Below are 25,013 nucleotides of genomic sequence, written 5' to 3'. Positions count from 1 at the left end.
GTTGCAGAGGAAAAAAAAAATATATCATTTTAACCACATCTTGAATGCTGAACCAAGAGCGTTTTCAGCACGAGTAGTGAGGTGTGAGGGGAGGAGGGAGGTTTGCGGTGAGAGGAAGGAAGATGCCCGAGAGCTCTGAGGTTGGGAAGCCAGGCTACCCAGCGGGCTGTCCTACAGAATGAGCAAGTCAGGAATCACCTCAGATAACGGCAAAATACAGGCAAGCCAACCCGAAAAGAAAGCAGTATCAAAGAAACAAGTTATTTCAACTTATTGTAATTCAGCAGTGATTTCGCATGCCGACTGCTATACATGAAATGCATGAGATACCCTCCCATGCACTCTGCATATATTCATATTTTGCATTAAAGCTAATTTCCACCAAAATATAGATTTCTCCCCCTGAACTTGATCTAGGATAGACTTGAATTACTTTGGCAGAGGAATGCCTTAGCCTCAGCGGGCCTTGGGGGAGGGGGTCTCTGGTGACTGCAACTGGATACACCTGCCAGAGGACAAGATGCTATATGGAAGAGAAGGCTTTTTTTCCTTTCTGGAGGCTATCCTAGACCATAGCCAAGCAAACCTGCAATCTGTGAGCAGGCTCAGCAGGGATGAGTAGGGCTGCCTCCTGACCCACAGCTGACTTCAGACACCTAAGTCAAGGAACCGTGGGAAAGAAGCCACATGCCCAGCTCACAGACCCGGATGTAGCAAAGAACCTGCTCAAACCTGAGTTTGGGGGAGGAGACTGTTTTGTATTAGTACCATGAGCGCAGGTGTTGTCTTCCAAACCTCTTGTTCCAGTCAGTCTTTAATGGAATGACTCTCCACTTGAGATGTATCTGAGGTCGCATTAAAAAGAGCATTCAGGTCAAAGAAAATTGAGAAATACTTGAGTTGTATAATATATATTCATAACTCAAAATATATTCCTATTGCAAACTCATGCATAAATACACACTAGCATTCATAGTATATTTTTAAATGTATTTAACACCTGAAAACTTTAACGCTTTAATTTTTAGAATCACCGATGAACAACTCATTGGCCAATGCTCCTTGAACAACCAACACCAGCTCGGAAACATATGCTGGCTTTCTTTGTTCTGTTAAGAAGACAGATAAATCTCAAGAGACACTGTGAGCTGCGCAGGCAAATGACTGGGTGGGGTGCAAGGTCGGCTTGTCTCCTTTTATCTTGTTTCGTAGCTTATATTATTATATTATTACATATTATATTATATTACCAGAAAAACTTCTAATTTTGAAGGAAAGTCTGCAGCTAAATGTGGCTTAAAGTTAATCTGTGTAATTGCTATTTTTAATTCTAGATGATCTAAAACTAGGTAAGAAATATATTGATGCAGTGTTAAAATGCAAGAATTATAGTGGTCTTTAGATGAGTAAGTAGTAAAATTGATGGACCCTCATCCTTTCTCTAGCCTTCTTTGTGACCTATAAGTGGCTCCAAGGGCTTCTGGGTAGAAAACTTAACAGTGATTCTTAATTCTGTCAGACTATGTCCTCACGATTTTATGATGTGCCGGTCTCTCTTCAGAAAGCGTTAAGCACTGCCTGACTCTCAACAGTTGCCACGGGGCTCCAGCTCTGGGCCCATCCTCAGGCAGAAGAACACAAAACAAAACCCTAAAATAACTTTGCCAAGTCAGCAAAATGTTTTGGCTTTGACTGCTGTGGAGCTGCAGTGGTGCAGGTGTGCGCGCGTACATGCATTTCCATGTGTGTGTTCAGAAGGCCATCTGTCAGCTTGGTGATCCAAACTCTGAAGAAAAAAAACCAACAACACCCCACAGCCATTTATGAAGGTTGGAGGCGGAACAGGGTACAAGCTGTTGAAGGCACAGTGTAGGGAGCTGCTGGGCAAAGGACTGCTACAACAGCAAACACTGTGTCTGTATGACACAGTGCTCCAGAGCTTAAGACATTAGCTGTGGGTCCAGAGACATTCATTCCTTCCTTGCCCAGGCACTCACTTTCAGTTTTGTACACTCACTCGCTCACTCACGCTCACTGGAGCACTTGCTGTGCACCTAGTCTGTGCTAATGCTCCCTTGTAATCACGTCACAGATAAGGCACGGTTCCTGTCCTTGGCAGACACACAGTGAGGGAGGTAGAGAGGGAAGGTGACCACTCCTGATAGGTATCTTAAAGCCAATGTATTCAGTTCTACACTGTATACTGAGTGATAAATATAAACTCATAGAATTCAACAGTCACGACGCTCTACCACCGTTACAAACATAAGAAGACTAAAGACTAAATAGAGACCAGGACTCAGCCAACGTCACAAAGCCAGTAATGAAGCCAGAATACAACCCAGATCTCTGTCATAACCCAGATTATTCATTACCTCCGTGCTCAAAGGCAGCTACATTTTAGGTACGGGGTGGGGTTCCTGAACTGCAAGAGCTGTGATTTCACTGACTATCTTGGGAGATCACAAAATCCAGTGGCTCACATTGACATATTAAGAAAAACAAACCAGACAACAGTCACTGTTACCATTTCAAAGGGCAGCACAAAAGCACTCAGGAAGGTGGGTTACCCTGCTTGGGGTCAAGGAGGATTCCCAAAGGAGGTGTACACCCAATTTGAGAAGCTGACTGTCCCCAGATTGTCAGCCCCAAGCATTGCTTATTACAGCAACACACAGACATGGCCACATTCAATCTAATTTACATCCTCTGCTAAGGACTTTTCCAAGATGTTTCTTCCAATTTTCCAAAGATAAAAGGTAGGCAATTATCTTTAAAAAAAAATTTTTTTTTACAGATAATGACACATTATTCAGATACCCTCAGTAAGTACCCATTGGTGACAGCTACACCCAGGCCTTTCTCCTATTGATCAGATTAGTTTTGTAGCTGGTGGAAACCCCCAGGTAACTACTGGGGGACTTGGAGGACTGAGCCACCAGGCAGGCACTTTGCCTCCCTGTGGAGAACGTGTAATAGCCCCGCAGCAGCTTCCTGGCAGGGTCCCTCTGCTCCGTTTCTCTTTCTGGATAAGGACAGGAAACAAATGGTGCAGCCAGGATGTTCCTGGGAAGGACAGTCACAGCAGACAGTGCATTATCAGAGGGGCGGGGCTTTCAGCTGATGCTTGTAGGGCAGTGAGGCAGCCAAGCAGAGAGGGACCCAGGGGGATTCATGGACCTCTATAAGGCTGCGGTAACAGAGGCAAATGTTCCAAGACACATACGGTTTTATCTTCAGGTCAGCAGTTTCTTTGGATAGCTGACAAACCTTGGACCAAGGAATACACAAATGCCACCAAAGCTTGTGATGGGCAGGGGGCAGGATCTGAATGTCTGTCTTCATGTTTGTGAGCTACAGCCTGAGCCTCATGTCTCCTGCTTCTCTCAGGCCTTTGAAATGTGGGAATGTAGTATCACACGGGGTAAACCTAGGACTTAGGAAACAGCATGTGAGCAGCCAATGGATTCTGTCCATACACCCATGGGTCTCCCAAGCATACCCCCTACTATGCTTAGGTGATGGCCTTTTAGGGTACTGAAAGATAAATCGGGAATCCCCTTCAAGTGGAAGAGCAAAGAATTCTCATAGATTCCCTCTTCAGGGTAGAGTCAATGATCTTTGATGAAATATTTCTAAGCAAGTTTCTTGCCTGGCACCCAGCAACCAGGCCTCATTTTTGGTAATTCAAGGACCGCGGGAGACTCATGCTGGTTGTGGGAAAATGAATAGTAATAATTCATAGGGAAGTAAGTGTTACAGGGCCACAAAGATGTGGGTGATCGGACCAGAAACCCCCCCAAATCTTCCTGATAATTGCACGAAGACATATCAGGCAGCAGACAGAGCAGGAGGAAGGCAGGGTTTAGAGGGCCGGGCCAGGAGGGGACCAAGAGACTTGTGAACTGATGGTGCCCTTTAGACAGCCTGTCTGGCAGGCCAAGAGGCTTAGGTTTTCTCCCCCCTTGGAGCTATTAAGCATGGAGAGGGCGTGACCAGGATGACTAATAAAAACAGAAAAACTAGGGCAACAAATAGAGCGTGTTTCCTCGCATAGCTAAACCTGTCAGGTGTGAGTGAGTCAATCCAGGACAAAGTGAGCTGAAGGAAACCGTATAACAGGGGATGGACTGATGGAAACTCAAAGAACAGGCCAGTCCTCAGGGATGCTAGTGCTGGGAATAAGAAGTTGCCTTCAGTGCCAGGGTAGAGCTTGGTTTTCCTTTTTGGCTCATATTCCTGAGAAGACCCTCCAGCAGGTGGAGTCCAGATGCACTGGGCATTGTCCTCACTGTGACATACCCACTTGCAGGCTTCTCTGCAAGCCTCCTGTACATGACCTTTTCTCTAAGTCCCTGCAGATGGGATGGGTCCTTACACACCTCCAAGGGCCTGGCCAAACCTTTCGTTGTTCCTTTGAAACTTCTCGGCCACTTACAGATCAGACTGGTAGAAAAAGACGACAGCGTCTTATACATGACCATGTACTATAATAAAGCTTAAGGATGGAGACTTTCTTCTTGAAACACCTGGGACCTTGAGTCCCTCAGGCAGAGCTGCTTGCATTCTTCAGCCCCATCCCTCCCCACTCACAGGAGCATTACCTCTGTCCTGATTGGCCCTGCTCATCTGTACCACTCTTCCCTCATGTCTCTGTCCATGTATCCACGAGAAACCATATGTGATGCAAAGGCCAGAAGAAGAGCCTTCCACCAATCGCAGCCTCTACATGATCTGGCCGCTAAGGCAGATGTACTTACACTTACAGGTTGACTTTTTGGCACGTCATAAACACCTTCCTTTTTTTGGCTGGTGGGAACCTATGGAGAAATAAAATTCAACAGTCAAAACATTGGTGTTCCACTTTTTTCTCTTTTTGTCTGTGTAGCTCTGGCTCTCCTAGCATTCCTTCTAGAGAGCAGGCTGGCCTTGAACTCACGGCGATCTCACTCTCCCGAGGGATGGGATTAAAGGCATATGCCATCACCACCACCACCACCATCTACTTGGTGTTCCCCTTTCAAAAAGCAAAGCAGTCACACATCTCTGCAAGTTTGACTGTGAGAAGGCTCCTAAGACAGGTCCAGCACTCAGCCTGAAGGGCTGGGTGGCTTTAGCAGTGGAGGTCTTCAGCCAGCCTCCTTCCCTTGGGAAAAATCATATCAGGACAGGGGTAGCCATCTTATAATAAATCTCTGCTCATGAGCCTTTCCCAGAATCAAAGACCAGCTGTAGAGACGTCTATCCTCATATGGCAGAAATTAAAAAAAAAACAACAAAACAAAACAAAATCCAACAACAACAGTAGTCTGACTTCATTCGATTGAACATAAAGGATGCTCAGGTGTTATGACTTCCCTTCAAATAACTAGAAATAGTTCATGGTTGGGCGTATAGTGCTAAGATTAACATGCTATCAAAAATTAAGTCCCTGGTACTTGTCAGCCTCCTACTGGGGTTGCACACAAGCCACCTGATAATCACAGAAAGGACCCATATGATAGGGGAAGTGAGGCACCAGGATCCGGAAGTTCCTGATTGATCCGTCATCGCTTCCCCTTCTCTTCCTTCCCCTGCCCATGCTTCTGGCCTCCTGGGGCTGCTTGCTGCCTACAGCACCCTGAGCAGGCCACCGGGCCACTCTGGCTCTGCTGCTCTCAGCAGGCCTGATCAGCAATGCCTCCTACTCAGGTTATGGTAAAAACGAGAGTGAGACATTGGATCAGATAAGCAAGAACCACGGAGCCCCAGCATTCTGCATTATGTTAGGGTGATAATTTCCTTTGTCACACATAATCATATACATATGTATATGAACACATTTTGTGATATTAATAGTGTTGAATACTTCTCTAATGTGTCAATCAAGGGCTCTGCACTGAAACATTCCAGATTGGAAGCACTCATTAGCCGCTCTTCCCCCACACTGCCGTGGCTTTGCTCTTCTCTGCAGAGACCAAGAATCAGTAGATTTATAATGCTCTGACAGAGGGACTGTCTCTCCAGCAGGCTGGATGCTCCTCAGGAGCAGACAGAGTATGTCACAACCAGAAGACCCCCACTATGAATACCCAGTAGGTAAATCTTCCACATAGCAGTATTGGGGATACTGAAGAAAAAAAAAAAAAAAAAAAAAAAAGAAGTGCTTGCCAAGCATGGACCAGCCAGCTATCCCATCCATTAGGCTAAGGACCTGCATTGTCTTATTTTTTTTTACCCTCGTTTAACCTAAATGCCTGATGCCAACCCTACTTTCAAACTATAGAAGGGCAGGCTCAGAGACGTTATGGACTTTGCCCCAAACTTCAGACCTGGTGGTTTTCAAACCCAGATATTCTGGGTACCAAAATAAGACTTTTGTTCTTTAGTATGAGTTAACATGGCATGAGGCAAGTTTATGAGCTGACAGAGTTGTAAATATTTCTCTCATAAATAATGATGTAATAACCAGGATGATTCTTTCAGAACTACAGTCCTCCCTCCTTGTTATGGAGAGGAGGAAGATGAGGCCCGGAGAGGATCCAGCATTCAGGGAGCGGGGCAGGCAGCATTACAGTCCAGGCTGTTTGCTGTTTATTGCCTCACTGTTCAGGTGGCTGCTTCAGGCACATCCTTCTTTATAAAACACTATACTCTGCATTCCCAAAGGCCCATGTGCATCCTTGCAGAGAACAGAACCATGAGTGAGCACGGCCAGGTGGAAGATACCCTTCCTGAATCCCAGTTTGCAGGTATCCAACGAAGGATGTAATTTCTTTGGTCCTGGTAACTGGGCTCCATTTAGAAGGAATCCTCCTTGAATGCCTAGAGTCCTTGGTAAGGAGGGCCAGTAAATTACCAGCCCTCACTTTTATTTTCACGAGCTCACCCTTTACTGAGCAGCACGAGAGAGTGTTCTGTTGCCCAGAACTCACTGCTCACTACGGGCACTTAGCACAGTTGAACCTTGGCTGCTTCTCAATTATCCCCGCAAATGGAGAACAAGCCATGCGGTGGAGAAACTCAAACTGGGCATAATTGAAAGTGCTTTTCTATTTGGCTCTCCCATGAGTGGGATGTCAAATCTGCTTGTTTGTCCGTTAAGATTTATCTCAGCCGGGACGTTTTCTCCCGAGTCCTGCCTGCTTCTACAGACCTGGTTTGTTTGGAGTTTTTGGTCTGTTTGTTTTGTTCCACCTCAAGTACATCCTTTCACTGAAAAAAAAAAACAAAAAACAAAGTCCCTAAGTACCTGCTATATGCCAGGTGTCATTCTGGACAGTGAGAATAGAAGATATGGCCCTGAATCAGCAGAGCGTCTTGTGTTGGGAGCAATGGAAATACACGTAGGCTACTAACTCAGAGTGTCAAATCAGGCTTTTTCTATTCCTGATAGCTATGACAGCACATGCTGCCCATGTGTCTTCAGTACCACAGCCTGTAAGCCTACTCAGCACAGGGCACATACTCGATCATCCCTTGTATTTCTATCTGTAACTGTTAAGCAAAGACATGGCTCATCAAACATTAGCCAGTTAGGGCTAAGGTCCGTGGGTCTGTCTTCTCTGCACAGGTGATCTGATCCCATTCCTAGGGACAACTGCAGTACACAACAGTGATGTAGAGTGGTCCAAACTGTAGACAAGGAGGGGAACACCTGCTTCCTACTCCAGGCTTGGTTATAGACTTAGAGAAGTTGTGTTGCTCTCTGAGCATCAATTTCCTCACCTGGTTAACATGAGCATCTAAGGGATTATCTATAAACTGCTTGAGGACCATTGCAGACCTTGCAATGGTCACTGCTACTTTCCTGGGTGCCTAGCAAATACTTAGGGCCCCACAGATACACTTCTGAATGGACAAGGAAAATAGAGCATAAGTACTCTAAGATTTACACCTGAAGTGATATACACTGCGGGCTCATTCAGGTTGACAGTGTGGTAATTACGTGTGGAGAGGCCACTCAAGGGTGTGCTGGGTGAGAGAAGGCTAGCTTTACTGTTTTAAACTGATACTTAACACATGGGAGATTAATGATGAGTTCTGAACAAACGAATGTGAAAAATGCCCACGTGGAAAGCGGAGGCCCCACTCGTGCAGGAATACCTTGTTAAAGAGCTTGGGATTGGAATTAGAGCCCCTGATCTTGGCCCTCAGGACTCCTTTATGCTAAAAATGACAGCCTCAGGAGCTTTTCTTCTTAACTCACCAAGTGACAGAAAGGTCACGATTAAGTTACACACACACACACACACACACACACACACACACACACACACACACACACAAATGCCCTGTGTTGTTTAAAGTGAACTGATAATGTTTTCTGAGGCACATGACACAAAAGACAATTGTGATTCTTAACATGGTTGGGGAGGTGTAACTCCCCCTCGGAAAGGTGTCCCCAACTGCCTCGGAGCCTCCTTGTCCTCTGTTGGGCACAATAGGAAAGCATTGTTTCAGCTTTCTGCGGGGCTCTCCAGTAGAATGAGCCGTGTAGGTGGTTTCTCTTTCTGTGACTACAGCATCATCAAAAATGGTTCCTGATGATGACGATGACGATGATGATGCAGAAGTTAAAGGAAGCTTCTGGGGACCCAGCGCATCACGTCATCATAGCTTCACGGGAGCTGGACTAGCCCCAGTTCACAGCCCAGGAAGTTGAGAGGCAAAATTTATGTAATCACCCAAAGGCACAAAATACTGAAAGGCTACTAGTGTGTGTTGCCTTCTAGAAACAGGGTACAGAATAAAATGAGGCCACCTTGAGACAAAGTGGTAGAAACAGTAAGATATATGCAGCAGTCCTAAACAAAACAAAACAAAACAAAAACAAAAAACCCACACCTTCTACTGGTGGTGCTTTAAAAAGCTGGTCATCTTTAGGCCTGTCATGGTTAGTGTCCTGTTAAGTGTACTGAGACCAGGTGTATCTGCAGTTTGGGTGAACAACATGGCCACAGACCTTACCAATAGAAGGGATAAAATATTCATTCTCGTAAATGAGGCCTTCCTGCTAGTGATGGGTACATGGGAAGATCAGGAGGCCAGCACTGTTTAAACAAGTGAGATCTCTTAGTGACTTAGAATACACACAATGCAATTGGAAAACCCAGAGCCACGTAACACTGAGCTGAAGAGGGCACAGAGCAGAGGTGCTTATTACAGAAGTCGGAGAAATCTGCCTTAGAGATCCCATCTCATCAGCTTTGTGAGCCCAACAAGATCCCTGGTCCCCACCAGCCTCACTCTTCTTGCCTCAAGCGATAGTGGGCATCATGAGAGATGAAGGGTGTTGCATGGAAACCCCTATGTTGGGGGGCATCAATCAGCACACATATACCCCACTTCTGAGGCAGCCCTTGTCGCCCTTATAGAGCAAGCCAGCATGCTTCTGCAAGGAACCCAGCCCCCTGTGTTTGAGCTATTTCTTGTGAAGCCCGTGTTGCAATCAGCAGAAAAGATCCTACCCAGAGAGATCTTTGAAGCTTATTTGCTTATTTTACAGTTGGGTAAACTGAGGCCCAGAGACAGGAAGAAAATGTTTCATTTAAGTCAATGGCTGGAGCAGGCAGTTGTACTAAGAACTACATCCACATAGATATCCGTGCTTCAGGATGTTGTCTCTTCATTTTATGACCCATACAATCTTGTTTCAATCTCACTCTTACACGTGTTGGCGTGGTGCCTCCTACTTTAAAACTGGAGAAGCGGAGTCTGAAAAACAGCGTCTTGCCCTCTAATCATGACCCAAAGGTAGCTGATGAGAAGGGCCAAGCTGAACACCAGCTCTGCTCCAGCCTAAGGCAGCCCTTTCTGGCACTTGCAGACTCTTTGTTGTCCCCAGTTGCTGTGCAAGTACAGCTCAGCTGGACTCAAGTGCCTCTCCCATAGCAAAGGTGCTGTCTCTCCATGGGATGGCAGCTCAATGGCTCTTTGGCCTCACTGCTCGGACACCCCCAGGGTGGTACATTTCAAACAGATACTCTTTGAAACCATCCCTGCTCCAAGTCTTACTGGCCGAGACCCAGTGGGAAGAGTCCGGATGAACCCAGGCGGGCATGAATAAACTATTATTCTAAAAGGCTGGTTTAAATTGAATAGTTGGGAGAAACAGCATTGGGCTTGCTCATTTAGAATTCTACACATCTGATAGAAATTGAAAATAGGTTTTATTTTGATTTCACAATTAACACACGCCCAAGGCTGAATAACGAAGCACACAACTAAGTAAATTAAAGCCACTGATTAAATAACTATATCAAATCGTTCCTTTTCCCACCGTATTTATGCTTTAAATGAAGACTAAGGTTATCATTAGTGAAAAATTAGCCTTTTATACCATGTTACTTGGATCCAAGACCCAAGCACTTGGATGGGGCTCCAGAGGAGGCTGGGGCTGGGCCTCCACTTGTACCTGTTTTTCACTCTTGGCTCTAAGTAGTTGTGTGACCCTGGAAAATCTGCTCTGTGCCTAAACTTTGTTCCATTAATACTCCCCCCCAAAACAGGATTAAAATGCTTATTTTATCACATATTTGTAAGAGCTGAATGAGTTTAAGCAGGGTTTTAAGTGTTGCTCACAGTTATGAGTATTAATTTGCTTCCCCTTCGGGACAGGGAAAGCCCAACACTGTATTTTCTTTTATTCCAGTCATTCCCCCCAATGCTGTTTTCACGCAGCATTTTTGAACCTGTCCCTTATTTTAGGAAAGAGGTTGGGCTTTTAAACAAACTGGATGCATGCATTCCTTTAAGAAGGGAAAGACCCCTGCTTGCTGGGTTGCTGTTCTCTGCATTAGCTCAGTCCAACGGAATGCCTGGGTTGTAAGCTACTTAGAACACCCCTGGTCTGTTCCAGATTTAAACACCATACCCAACTGGGCCATAAAAGATTTCACCAGGGAGGCAATGGGAACTGTGGGGGAACTTGCAGTCAGTGCCCTCAAAAGCATCTCATACTCCTGGATGCCCAAGAGACCCCCTGTATACTAGCCTTTGCTGGAGGGTGCATAGGAAGAAGAAGCAAGCATCTTATACCTGGTAAATGTTTTCTTCTGTTTCAGGATCGCGGATTGGCTCATGTCCAGCCTCAAACACAATGTACTATTGCAGGAGCAGCCAGAGAGGAAAGAGCAGAAGGAAACAAACGTAAAGAGGAAAACCAGCATTTGGAATTCAGGTGCAAATCACAGCAAGCATTACAGACACAGGCACAAGAGGAGATATCTGAAATGATTGTTGGGTTACTGGGCTAACGTGGGTCCTGCTGAGGAAACCCACAGTGCTTTTGCTGCCCAGCCTCTGCAAGTCCTGGAGAGAGGACGGTTGCATTCCAATGGTATATCGCCTGAATGGCATGGTGCTGTGGTGCCATGGGGCCACAGCCTTGCAAACTTCCCTTTAACTGTCCCATTGCTAAGGTCCTGGGCCACTGCTCAAGAACTCAGAAGCCCCAAACTCCCTGATCGCCTAAACAGAATTGTATCAGTTTAAAATACTAAACATCAACTCTTCTGTGTGTACATTTCAGGCTTAAAGGGCTGAAGTGTTCCCAAAAAGCCACCACTGTCCTCCTTTACAAGCGCATTAAGCAGAGATTGAAGGTCCTGCTATAAGAAAGTTTTTCGTCTTCATCCCTCAAAAGCAAGGGTGTGTACAGTATTACATCTCTAACTTGTATTTACCATAGATCTGCTGGGTACTTCTACTTCGAGACCTATCTATCTGCCTAAGTATCTACTTATGCTATTTTGATCACAGCCATAGTAGCTGTTGGTGTGAAAGCATGCATACATGCGCAGTGGTTATATAACACAGACATAAACTGCAACCATGTGTCCTGATTAGAAATACAAGTTGAAGGTTTGTTTTTAAGGTTCAAAAAATGAATATAATTTTTGATCTAGTTTTTCTCCTTGGAAATAAGCACAGGAAAGAAAGGGGGAAAGCTACTTCTTCCTTTCTTTCTGAATCTTTGTTTGCACAGACGTTGGACTTGAGCTCAAGAGAGGTCACGGTCCACCCCTGTGTTGTGGACCATGAGGAGAGTGCAGAGAAAGCCCTGGGCAGAGATGTCTCAGGGTTCTCTCTCTCTCTCTCACTTTATAGCAGCTTTGTTTCATGAGAGAAATAATCAGAGGGCTAGCCTGCATCCCTGGGCTTCAGAAGTATTCTTACATCCTTGCCAAAGCAAGGAAAGCATTCTTTAGGTTGGTGCTCAAACGCCATGTAAATGTCAGCCCTTGAAGCCTAACTCTTAGCTCGTAGAGTCTCTATTCTATCATCCACCTTGTCTCTAACAAAGTTGGAACGACTGAGAGCCCAACGAAAAATTTTCATTTTTAGGATCAGACTTTTCCAGATCATGAAAGGGTCTAAGGCATGAAGAAGGAAGTGGAGCTCCACATCTCCTGTTATTAATGCTGATTAAATTTCTTCAGTGTGCAAAGGTCCCTCCCTGCAGAGGCTGGCAACTCCTGCCTTCAGAAACCATCTCAATTCGTCTGCATTCAACAGACTCCTCACTTTCAGTCAAAATAGCCTTTTTGTGGGCAGAACTGCATGCAAACCCCTGACGTGGCTCAGAAATTACCTGGTACACGGGATCTTCAACATCCTCTTCCAAAATTGTCTATCTCAGTGAGGGGAGGGGGTGGTGAAAGCAAAGGATACAAAGGAAGAGAGGTGAGATTATCTTCAGATAATATAGCGCAGTAGAGACTCCAGCATTGATTAAGATAGGAGAGCAGGCCATTAATGCAGAAAAACACACACAAAGAAACTCCAAATCCTGCAGCTCTCCCCACCCACTCCCTGTGCGAACAACAGCAAAGCCAGCAAAGCTGCTGTGGGCCTTTAGTTTTCCTCCCCGGAAATCTTCCCTTGGATTAAAGAATTCCCTTTCTCTAACCTACCTCAAGTCTCAGGGAAAAAAAAAAGAAAGAAAGAAAGAAAAAAAAAGGATCACATCTAATGGCTTGGTTTGGGTGCCTGTAATCTACACAGAAACCTTTCATCTCTGTTTATTTCTGCTCGGCAGCAGGAGGAAACCAACTGACTTGTCAGTTTCCCATCTGTTCCTTACAGACCCTGTCCTCTGCAGCTCTGGGAGGAGCGCATAGGGATACCTGATACACAGCTTGTTCGCACTGCTTGTCCTTTTGTGCCTTTTTTTCCAATTCTTCTCTTTGCTTTAGTTCATAAATGAGTTGAAAGAGGTCTCTCAAGTCCAGAATAACAGGTTCAGCCTGGAGTGAACAGTGGTGAGACACATTAGTAAGGAATCCGGCTCAACTGCAGCCACTAATTTTTGTTTGTGGCTCCAACCCGCAGCCCTTCCTTTTTCTATTAAACTGAAAGCATTCCATTCTTAATTAATTCTACCTTGTTTATATTGGTTTAGCAAATTGCTTCTGGGCTAAAGTTCATTTCTTCAACTAATTATATTTGCAAATTCATAATAATCATAAGCATAAAAAGCATTGCTTTTATTTATTAGTGATTCGGAATACAATAAAATTAGGGCAGGCCATATGCAAAACAGCTATTTGTTTTTCCCTTATTTTCTTTTTAAATGAGGCTAGGAACACAAGGAAACTTATTTGTGTATATGTCTCTATCTAGCTTAATCAGAAAGGGGAAATAATCAGTCATTAGGAAACCTATTAGGGAAAAAAAAAAACCCAAAAACCAATCAAACAAACAAAACCCCCAAACAAAACTGAATGGGTATGACCATGTTTCTTTGCTTCAAGGATGTTTATCTTTCCTAAGTGGGATTCTGTGGATCAGCTGCTGCTGCTGACATATCATGTGGTCAGGATGGGCCTTGAAAACCCAACAGTGATGGCTCTGTCCTGCACAGTCACAAGGAAGATGCCTGTAATGGACAGGATTACTTACCGCCTGGGCTGTTTTGATGGCCACGAATCTGTGATTCCCTTCCCTTCCACAAACGTATCCAAAAGCCCGATGATCCGTGATGTCCTTCGCAATGTAGGAGATTTCATGAACAGCATGGTGATGCTGAAGGGCCTGGGGACACACGAAAGGAAGAGCAGTTTTTCAGGGAACACACCCCTCGAGCTGTTGATCAATAAGAGATGTGTTTCTGCCATGTGTGAAAGGCCCAAGGGGCTTTGGGAAAGCTGTTTGGTACAGATGGAAGGAAAAAGAGCTACGCCTGCCCTCGAGAAAGGGAGGTGTCCTTTTGCGGTCTCAGTGCTGTGACCAGAGATGTACCAGGATTGTTCATATGGGGGTGAGCATCTGCAGAGGTGGCTTCACACCGCCTGCCAAAGCCTCCCAGGCTAACTCAGCCCATGTGCCTCTTTCTGCTGGCAACTTTCGCAGTACAGCCCAGTCCAATCTGTCCTGATAGTGAATACACTATCAGGGATTTGCATGCAGAGGGAGAGGCTGTCCAATGATCAATGCCGGGGGGTGAGGGTGCTGTGAACTTCACAGTACTCCAGTTTTGCAGGGTTCCCGGGATGAACACCATTATCTTTTGCAAAGTCACCATTTTGGGTAGAAGTGGGCACATTCACATGCCCTTCTCATCGGCTGAGTGTCTCTGTCTGCAATGTCTGATCTCATCACCTTCTTGATTTCTGATGGCCACGTGAAATGACACTAAGTCTGTTAAGCAGCCTTCCCTCTCCCTGGAGGAATTTTCCCTTAAAACTCTTGATGCATTCCTCTCACACGGATGCTCACAGGACTTGCTCTGATAAGGTTGCTGGACTCCTGGTCCTTTGTCCACACTAGATTCTGTCTTCCTAAACTCGGCCATTTCCTAGCCTTCCCCTGGGCTTCAGGCATTTTGTAGAACTGAAGCAATCTGGTTGGTGCTCCCTGGTTTGAAACCGGCCTCTCTGCTTTTGTCATTCACGTTGCCACAGAACCAAAGTTTCCTATCTTCTTAGGAGATAGACACCTTTGTGGTTATTTTTCTATAATAATCCCAGATATCATCTTAATTAATACCCTATAGGGGCTGGAATCTTTCAAGGAACATTTTCCTTACATCAAGAAGATTGAGTTCCAGCCATTGTTCTAACACCAACACCCCCGCCCCAGCCTTCTCTAAACCAGAGCTTATTTCCCTAGAAACACCAGAGCACAGGACCCTAATTCAAAAGCCCATCTCTAAAAAGATCAACAGGGCATGAAAATGCAGATTTCAAAAGTCTAAAAGGACTTCAGGTACTAAACTGAACAGAGGTGGGGAGAGTGGGCATTGTTGCCTGGTTCCTGATTGTGGTGGAGATGTTCTGAGTTCTTCTCTTTAGAATGATGCTGGTTGTGGGATCGTCAGAAGACATGAGTTTGTAATTCTCTCTCTCTCTCTCTCTCTCTCTCTCTCTCTCTCTCTCTTTCTCTCTCTCTCTCTTTCACACACACACACACACACACACACACACACACACACACACACACACTCACATAATGTATTTGTCCATGCAAATGTTTAAATAGAATTATATCTGTTTAGTGCTGCTATGTTCTCTAGCTTATATTTGATCAAGTGCTTATGGTTCAAATACTCCAAGAAAAAAAATGAATGAGTTTTGCAGTACACATAAGTTTTCCTATTCCTGAGTACCAGGAGGGAGGGAGAGATACAGACAGTACAGGTACTTCAACATAAAAGTCTCCAGACCCACTAAAGTAGATAGTTTCTTAGGTCCTGTTGCAGTTTTCCTGCCCCTGAAAGCCACTAGGGGCTCCTGGTTCAGTGGGCTTTGGGTTTTCATGAGGGTCATCGCCTTAGTTCTAGATATCACTGGCCTTACAGAATGTCAATTCCTCATTCTCTTGCTCAATGAGTTTCGGACCATGTGAGTCGTCTCCTGCTCTAGAATGTTCTGCCTTGCCTCTATCTGTCAGGAAGCAACTGCTCCTCACCCCTCTGATGATCCTTAGAACTGTCCATTCTGCTGCATCCTCTTTTTAGGGGCGCGCTGCTCCCTGAACAGCAGCATGGTATCACTGACTCATTCCCCTGGTCTCGGCCAGCAACATCGTAACTTTATACCTGGAGTGCGTGTTGAGTGATTCAAGTTGGTGGAGGAAGGGTGTGTTAGCAAAAACAATCGGCATCTGCTTGTTTTGTTTCATCAAAAGGACACATTTAGCCAGCAGAGGAAAATTGCTCTGAGAGTAGTAGCTTTCTCATGGTGTTAATGATGTAAAATTGATGAGATTTATATTCATGCAACACGGGGCATTGATTTATAAGCTTTTGTGAGCTAGCATGATATGTGGCAGGGAGACAAAGACATTCTTTTCTTCTCTCCTTTTCCTAAAGTATTTCTTTCCCTGCATAATGTAGAGGATGTAATCTACGTCTCCTATTAAATCCAAGTTTGACGACACTGCCTTATTGATTGCCAAGCCGAATATTGCTCTAAAATTAAACAGCGATTAGAAATCTTCCTGGTGGAATTAGACTTAAGAGATGAGTGTGTAGAATATCACCTACCATGAAGACAGCAGATGGAGATGTTTTTAATTTATCTATGACTCCTCATTAAGTATTTTAAAATCAAAACATTCTTAATGCTTGATGATATCCAATACTGCCTCGCAGAGTGTTAGCTCTGTGAGCGTGTGTGCACAGAGTACTTAAAGAGTTTGTAACATTATCTTTTCCAGCAGTTACAATTTTATGACATGTTAAAAAGTAGTGCTTTCAAGTGTCTCATTCACTTGAAATCTAACCATCAGTGAGGGCAAATGCCTCCTCTTTCCCTGACCTTCCACTAAGCAGATACAGTATAGACAGGAGTAGAAGGTAGGTCTTTCCACAGATGCCTGGCTCTCTAGTTTGAACAAGCAAAAGCTGAAGCTCATGAGCAGGGAGAAGAAACCAGGTGATAAAAGGACTGGCTAGAAGGAAGGAACAGAGACTGTCTGCATTTTGGACACGTGTCCGCGATCAGAGAGGGTAATAAATAAACTCACAGAGGTGAATTCCAGGAGTCACAGAAAAAACAGCCGAGGAGGCATGACCTGGAAGTTTACTTCTTGCTCTTACGAACCATTTCCTGCTCATGTTCCTGACTTCTCTGTGTATCTGCAGAGCTACCGAGGCCAAAATGGCAAAGAGAGGTCATGGGTGACAAAGACAGTGTCACCCAAGGAGTGTGCTTCTATGGGAAAGTCTGGGACATGGCGGATCATTCCAGAGCCTACCTGGACTGACCAGCCAGAGACGATGAGACCTGAATGGGATGGAGAGTCTGGGAGAAAGGCACAGTCCACTCATGCCTGGTCTGTATTTCTCATCGGAAACAGTGCCTCCGTGAGACTTACTCTCGCTATTACAGTAGTTGGTCGGTTTGAAGAACAGGGCTTTCGGGACCCCCCTTTTCTGCACCCTCTTCCCTACACTGTGGATCAAAGTTGTTGGTAGAAAATCCCAGGGATCATCCAGGTATCAGAATCCACAATTCTGTCTGCCCTCATCTTCACATGACGGTTGGGTTTCATTCAGTTCAGGGACAACTGGTTGAGGTGCATATTTAACATACCAAAGTGGACCTGGCCTCCCAGGCCCTCCCAGCATCCCTTGGTCCCTACCTGCTGCAGAGCTTGGCTGGCATACCACACCCTCTACCCTGAACTTTTCAGTCCAGTGGCAGGGACTTCCCCTCACCCTTCATTATATAATCCAGACATTTGGTCTTCTTACTCTCTCCCTCTTCTCCTCATCCCCTTTCTTTCTCCTTTTTTCTCTCCCTCCCTCCCCCTGCATGGAGGCCAAGAGCTGCTTCCAATAAACCTGCATTTATAATACTTTAACTTGTCATGAGCATCAGCTCATACTGCTGTTTCAAGGCTTATCAATGAGCTATGGGTGTCCTGTCCTATGAGCAACACAAGGAGCCCTTCCCTCTGCACGTCTGCACCATTGCTCACATCAGTTTTCTCTGTGTATCACACCCTCCCTCCTCTCCCCTGCGCTTTATCAGATACAGATGCAACTATTCCATTTACAGAACCAGTGCATCCATGCTTTCAAGTCTAGCTGCAGCTTGCTCATCAAGGAAACTTCTTTGACTGCACCATTTTGTTTTATCACTCCCACCCTTACGCCCCATAGCATCGACTCTGCCCTTCCATGTAAGATTCTTTGATTTGTTTTGCCCCGTTCGCCCAGTTATTCACATCACATATATGTACTGATTTATTATGATCTGAGGCTCATGCTATATACTATGCAGATGGGGAAAACATCCTCTCTTCCTCAAAGACCCCATGGTCTCATAAAATAGGCATGTGACAAAACCACATTATAGCATGGCAATAGTTACGTCAAGTTCATTTTGCGTAGACTGGGAGCAGAACCAGAGAAGGGACATGGGGGACAGTTGCCAGAAGAGGCTGTGAGCTAGATCTAAGCTTTGAAGGACAAATGAGAACTTTCAAGAAGAGTAGGGCAAAGGTTGTGTTCTAGGAAGAACCTGAGTCCCAAGCACAGGTTCTTGCTTCCTCTCCTCAGTTCCTAAAAGGTTTTCTCCGGCACAATAACTGATAGTGAGAACCGAAGGAGAGGAAGGGCAGGCCGAGCCATCTTTGATGTGTACTGCTCAAGGTAGGTACTCAATAAATGCTCATCGAATGGATGAATTAGGTTAATTCACGACTTTTCACACAGGATTCATTCTGTGAACAGAGGGATTCTTAGCATCATTAAATCTTTTTCTTTGCATTTCCATGAGCCATTTAACAATGTTTAAATGAAGTATCAAATTGTTTGGGGGGCTACTGTCTGACAGAATAAATTACAGAGAAGACTTAATTTGTACTATGGTTCAATACAGCCAATTAAATACAGTATGGATTAGAAAGTCATCTGCTGAAGACTTTACCATTAGCTATTTTTAAGGAATAAATTCTACCCTGTTTAGTTTTCATATAATCATTGTTCTCTCTCTCTCTCTCTCTCTCTCTCTCTCTCTCTCTCTGTGTGTGTGTGTGTGTGTGTGTGTGTGTGTGTGTGTCTTCCTTCCTTCTTTCCCTCCCCTGAGGCAATACTGTTCATGAGAAAAACACCCATCATGATTCAAGTATGCTAACAACAACAACAACAACAACAACAACAACAACAACAACAACAACCACAAAAGAAAACCAAAATACAACAAAGCAGGGGATAAGTAGAAAGACACAGAATAAAAATAGATACATGAAAAACACACTACTTCACATGATAAGCAATTACAGTAGTTAAAACCTCACAAGACAAAGGGAGGCCTGGGCTCATTATAAAAGCCTTTCTCTTTTCGAGCATATTTTTGGATGCATTCACTATGATGCAGTGCCAACAGGGCTGGGAGGCAACCTCTGTACCAGCCCCCTGGGCACCCCATCATCAAGTGCTAAATGAAGCGGGGTCAGGGGGAACGTCTCTCCGCTTGGCATCCTGAAATCTTCTGTCAGGTCTTTCTCAAGGACAAGACCAAATTTTCAGTTCACTTGGTCTCTAGCCGGAGAGGCCATGTGATAACTGGGAGGAGGGTAAGTGCTCTTGGGCCAGGGAGAACACAGTTCAAACCCCAGCTCTCCCACCTGCCTGCGTGCAGCCTTGACGCGTCACTCAGACTTTCTCAGGTGCCCCTCTCTGATTTTTGTAGACTATGAAGAGTGACCTGGGACCCCAAGTGTCACCAGATAGAAGTAGCATACCATCTTCCCTTCAAAACAAAGAGGAGAATAAATGCGATTCACAGTGTTGAGAAGCTATGGAGAGACACACACCACGCCAAGTGTGTGGGCGCAACACAGGGGTAATGGGAGTGTCTCTCTCTGGTGCTTTTAGGAGATTAATAAGGTAGGATATAAAATGCTTAGTGCAGGGCAGGGCACCTGGGGAGGAGGGCTGCTTTCTTGTTATCCATGGAAATGCAACTTCTCTGGGGGGCTGGTTGACTGTGCCTCAAAGCCTTAAAATGAAGCACAAAATGACCCTATGATTCCTCTTGTAGGGAATTAATTATCCAGAAATAATGCAACCTGCGGACAGAGACTTGGATACAAGATACTCCCCGCAGTGTTGAAGAACGCTGAAAAATTAGAAATATCCAAAGCTGCTAGCGCTCACCAACGAGCTGAGAGAAATTCATGTTTCTACACAGTGAAACAGTATGCAGTGTGGTAAAAATCCCTCACGGAAGCAGGTATTATTTTTTGCTACAGAAATGCTCGTGCAGCATCCTGTTGAGTTTGAAAAAGCATATTCAAAATAGTATGTTCAGAATGACCATGTTTCTGAAGGAAGAGGAACATGTCTATCTTTGTGTGTCCCGGAACTTTGTAAGTTTACTGTTACCATCCTAAGGAAGCCTGTCTCTCCATGGAATTACCATTGAATTTTAAAATATGACTCTTTATTTATACCAATTATTGGCACAATATATATTTTATATGTGGAAGAAAAATATAGGATGTTTTTATTTCCTATTGCAAACATGGCGTCTTCTTTCTCTCCCCACCAGCTACCCTTGTGGTCCTTCAATCTGCCCCTGTGTCCTTTCCTGCTATCACTTATTTTGCTTCCTTAATATCTTCCACGTCACCCACTCCTCACTGTCTCCATTACCAGAATCCGGGGCACACATCCTTTGTTTCATATGTGGATTAAGAGAGTAGTAGTTCAGTCACTCCACACACACAAAGCAACCCACCTCCACCCCCATTCCTTCCTGGGGTGGTCACACCACAGTGTGAAGGGACTGAGGGAAAAAAATGTGACAAATTCCCTCAAGGCCCAAGCAGGACATCCCACTAGTGTGACATGACTATTCTCCTCTCATCAATTCCCCCACGTAAGGCCACGTGGCTGGGTTTTTGGTCCTTGAATGAGACACAGTCCCCCTTCAGGCATTTCCCCGTATTCCAAGTGCAGAGAAGGATCACCTCCATTCTGCACGCAGAGCTTCATACAGATGCTGCTTCTCTGAGGCCTCCCAACCTTCCAGCCGAGCCAAAGCTGCAGGGATGGCCTCGAAGCAGCCCATGTGCTCTCAACGTCCATGCCTGTCGCTGGGGTGGGCGGGTAGGGAACTGCCCAGTCTGCCGTTCTGTGGATGAGACTGTGTGGACCAGCATCCATTTCCATGAGAACTGGCTCCTGGAAAGTTACGACACTGTTTCCTCTCTTCTTATTGATCAAGTACAGTGCCTGACACATAGGAAGAACTCAGTACACTTATACTTTTAAAAGTATGCTGAACACACTGCTCGGCATTTTAAGTATGCACTCCTGTGGCATTTAGCATATCCACACTGGTCTGTAACCATCCACCTGCTCATGATTGTAATCTTCCCAAACTGACGTTCTGTATCAGTAAACAGTTTGTTGCCTTCCCCCCACGGCTGCTGGCACCTGCTATGCTTACTCTCTGCTGCTATACATCTGTCAGGATATACTTTAAAGTAAAAAATGTGCAGTCTATGAATCAGAAAGATACGGGGGCCAAGTCTGTGCTGAGCCCCTTCTAGCCCCATGAGCTCTTCACCTGTTTCCTTAAGCCTTCATTTTCCTGGCAATTAAAACAAAATGGGGAGACTCAGTAGATGCGCCTGTCCTTTTCAGCCCTCAGCTTGTCTTTGATTCTTTTGTGAATTTCATAAGATGACAACAGCTATAACAGTTTCTTAACAGCTCTCTAGTCATATGCTATAAACACACAAATCTGAAAAAAGACGTGACAAGGACCTTGCTTAAAACAGAAAGATGAGTTAGTCAACTAGCGAAAAGTATCCCCAGACTTGTGATTTGGCCTAAGATGTGTTCACAGGCCAAGGAGAGTCAGGTGTGCCTAATCACTTAGCAATCACCAAAGTGACGTGGAAGCTGATTTCTGCTCGACAGATGTATAAATTCAGCAGGAGAACAGGCCTGAACAGTAGCTTCCTAACACTAGGGTTTGCTCAAAATTCCCCAGGGGCTCATGGGCAAGAGTGACTTTAACATTGTCACAGTTTGTGGGTTGGCCTGAATGTCCCTGGCTTAACTCTCAGTCCCCTACATACAGCAGGCTCTGGCACTGCTGGACAGGAAAGACACATCAGGCATTGTCATGTGATAGAAGGGTTTTAATCCTTCCATGGTTTTGTGGCCTTGAGAAAATCACCATCTCATATGGTGGGAGCCTCAGCTCTTTTGACTGCAAAACCAGAAGGGTCCTTTCCTGGTAGGGTGGGGAGGCAGACCACATTATGTACATAACATATCTCGATGATGGAAGGAACTTCATTTAGGGATTTTTTTTTTCCTGAGGCAAATGAGTTAAAGATTATCAATCCAAATCTCTACATTGTAGATTGGCTACAGCCCTAGAGCTTACAACAAGGCTGCCGTGGGGCTATCGAGGTAATGTCTGGGAGGGACCAAGGTGTGCTAAGAGAGCGTCTGACAGATCAAGTCACAGAAAGGAAAGTTCTGAAGGGTGGTTTTTGACTTGATAACGGGATCTAAGAACCTGAAGCCTGTCATTCCTGGGGATCTACCCTCTAATTTTCAATCATACAAATCAGCAATTTCCTTCCCTCACTGAGGTTTTTCTGAGATCAGTTTATTTGAGTCAAGTGAGCATTGGCCACCATCATTATCCTTGTCACAGGAGGAATCCGACTTAGGACAAATAGGACCAGGGAAATTGCAGCGTGTGCCTGGCTCACTGTCAACAGTAATTCATGCTGGAATTATAATTTTTCAGATAGCTTTGGATATATATTAGAATAAAGCAAATACATAAATGCATTGTTATTAGCAAGCCTAGTGGTCTATTGGAGAGAGCTGAGACCTAAGAAGAAATCCTGTAACGCTAAATCTGAAACGCAAACATCACTATCAGGTATGATGTTTAAAAGCCATGTTCCTAGCACTGTTTGCTGAAAGGTCCTAGAAGCAGTGGAACTCCAGTAGCTCCGCGCCCTTCTGACATAGCTATCATCTGTTTAGTTACTGACCTCTTAACCAACCTAGGGGTGGAAAAAGCAAATGGGGCAAAAGGTTAAGTGTTAGAGTTAGCTTTACAAAAATTTTCTATGTGGTTGTGCATTTTCATGATAAAAAAAAGGTAACAAGTAGATTCAGTATGTTCCCTCCTTCTTCCTTGGTCTCTCTTAATGTCTTCAGTTATAAAGTGTGGAGACATGAGTGATCGGAGGGCATGACACATTTTAGGGCTCTTTTCCAAGAACAGGAGAATTTAAGGCACTGACTTGAATGACTTCACTGAAAGCAGGCTAGCGGAAAGCCTTTATCACGTCTACCTAAGCACGAGGGGGTGGGGTGGGGACTTTAAAGACACGCTGCGCTGAGGAGTGCTGAGCATGGCTGCCACCACTTTCCTGTGCTCCTCTCCCATCACAGGAAGGGTAGCAGGGTACCAGCTGAGGCCTTCCAATTTGTGACAACATTTTTAAATGTCCAGGTTGAATGGCCATGGGGACAATGGAAACAGTTTATAGTCTTGTTTAGCTTGTGGGTGTGTGTGTGTGTGTGTGTGTGTGTGTGTGTGTGTGTGTGTGTGTGTGTGTAACTTGGAATTTCTTCTCAGTGTGTATAAGTATTCATACTTCATATTTTACTTTTATAAAAATTATACTGTCCAGAGTTCTTACTGTCTGCTGGGGATTGTGCTAAGTGCTCTATATATGCAAACCTCACTTATGAGAACCGGAAGGGCTGAAGAACTGTTCTAGTTACCTAGTGATGAACAATATGACCAAAAGCAACTTGGGGAGGAAAGGGTTTATTTCATCTTTTACCTTACATCCTGAGGGATGCCAAGGCAGACACTAAAGCATAGGCCATGCAGGAGGGAATGCTGCTTACTGCCTTGCTCATCTACCTTTCTTTCCCAATCCAGACCCATCTGTCTAGGGATGACACCACCCACAGTGGGCTGGGTCCTCTCTCCATCAATCAACAATCAAGAAAATGCCCAACAGGCCAATCTGATGGAGGCAGTTCTTCACCTGAGGGCCCCCTTCCAAGGCATGGCTAAGTTTGTGCCACGCTGACACACACACTAATCAGCAGAATAGTTTATATTGGGTCACACAGCTGACGTGGTAGATGTGTGTTGCTGCCAGGCATGGCTGGCTCCAATGGCCTCTATTTCTGTTCCTCTAAAACTCTTATTTTTATTTCTGTTTCTTTTTCTGCATGAGGAATCCTAATAGCTAATGTAGGTATTTAGTAATACAACAGACAATTTCAACATTTTAACTCATGGTATAAAATTACTGTAGCAAGTAGGTAAATGAGAGTGGTTGAGGAAAATGAAACAGCATGTTTTGCCACAAGTCACTACAGAAACGAGGTCATTATATTTAACGGAAAATTACTTCTTATGCTGTTACCAATTTGAAATTAACCTTTGCCTTGGTCACAAGAAAGCACGCAGACAGAAACTTGCAAGAATGTGAATTGATTACAGTGTGGCCTGTGGAAGGAGGGCTGGGGATGAGAAGCTAATACCATTATCTACAAAGTGAGGAGGTGAGGTGGAGAGCTCATGGTGGCAGGGGAAAAGAATGATTCTTAAGACCCACAGAAGTAAGATTCTGGGATGTGGAGGCATGATATGACCTCAGTCTGACAACTCAGAACCTGAAATGTAAATCTGTCATGCTATGCTTTTGCCACTTAGGACCGATTGCCCAAACTCTCTGAATGGAGGTGAAAATAAGATCAGATAAACGTCCTGGTGTCCTGTCCTGCACACAGGGTGCCTAATAATCAACAGTTGCTACTCAGCTCAAAAATTCTGTTCTTGAGATTGTATGTGCCTGTTGCAAGCTGAAATATGTCCTGCCCTTCTTCCCCAATGTATACACTGAAGTCCTGAACCTCAGTACTTCCAGATGGGGCCTATTTTGGGGATCCCCATGCGGCCTACTTTGGGGATCCTCATTACATACACAGCAAGAGGAGGCCGTATTGGAGCAGGGTGGGACCCTAGTGCAATACCACAGATATCTTTAGACAAGGGAGAAACTGGAGAAAA

The 25,013-nt window shown here is 44.9% G+C and overlaps 1 protein-coding gene across 5 annotated transcripts in view; it reads right to left on the bottom strand.

Annotated features, from left to right (window-relative positions):
* DAB1 (DAB adaptor protein 1) overlaps nt 1–25,013 on the bottom strand; it is a 380,571-nt gene that overhangs the window by 49,502 nt on the left and 306,056 nt on the right. For 2 of the 5 annotated variants that reach the window (XM_084785547.1, XM_084785548.1), the window contains exons 5-9: nt 13,885–14,016; nt 13,110–13,229; nt 12,575–12,613; nt 11,020–11,085; nt 4,761–4,820 (exon numbers count right to left, since the gene is read on the bottom strand). In XM_084785547.1, the coding sequence (XP_084641673.1) occupies nt 4,761–4,820; nt 11,020–11,085; nt 12,575–12,613; nt 13,110–13,229; nt 13,885–14,016 (417 nt within the window). The remainder of the gene's footprint in view (nt 1–4,760; nt 4,821–11,019; nt 11,086–12,574; nt 12,614–13,109; nt 13,230–13,884; nt 14,017–25,013) is intronic. The other 3 variants (XM_084785549.1, XM_084785551.1, XM_084785550.1) reach the window with 2 other exon arrangements.

The sequence above is a fragment of the Acomys minous genome (genome assembly GCF_964271855.1).
Source record: "Acomys minous genome assembly, chromosome: 6".
In the NCBI taxonomy this organism is placed as follows: domain Eukaryota; kingdom Metazoa; phylum Chordata; class Mammalia; order Rodentia; family Muridae; genus Acomys; species Acomys minous.
This window is presented reverse-complemented; position numbering and strand designations above follow the sequence as displayed.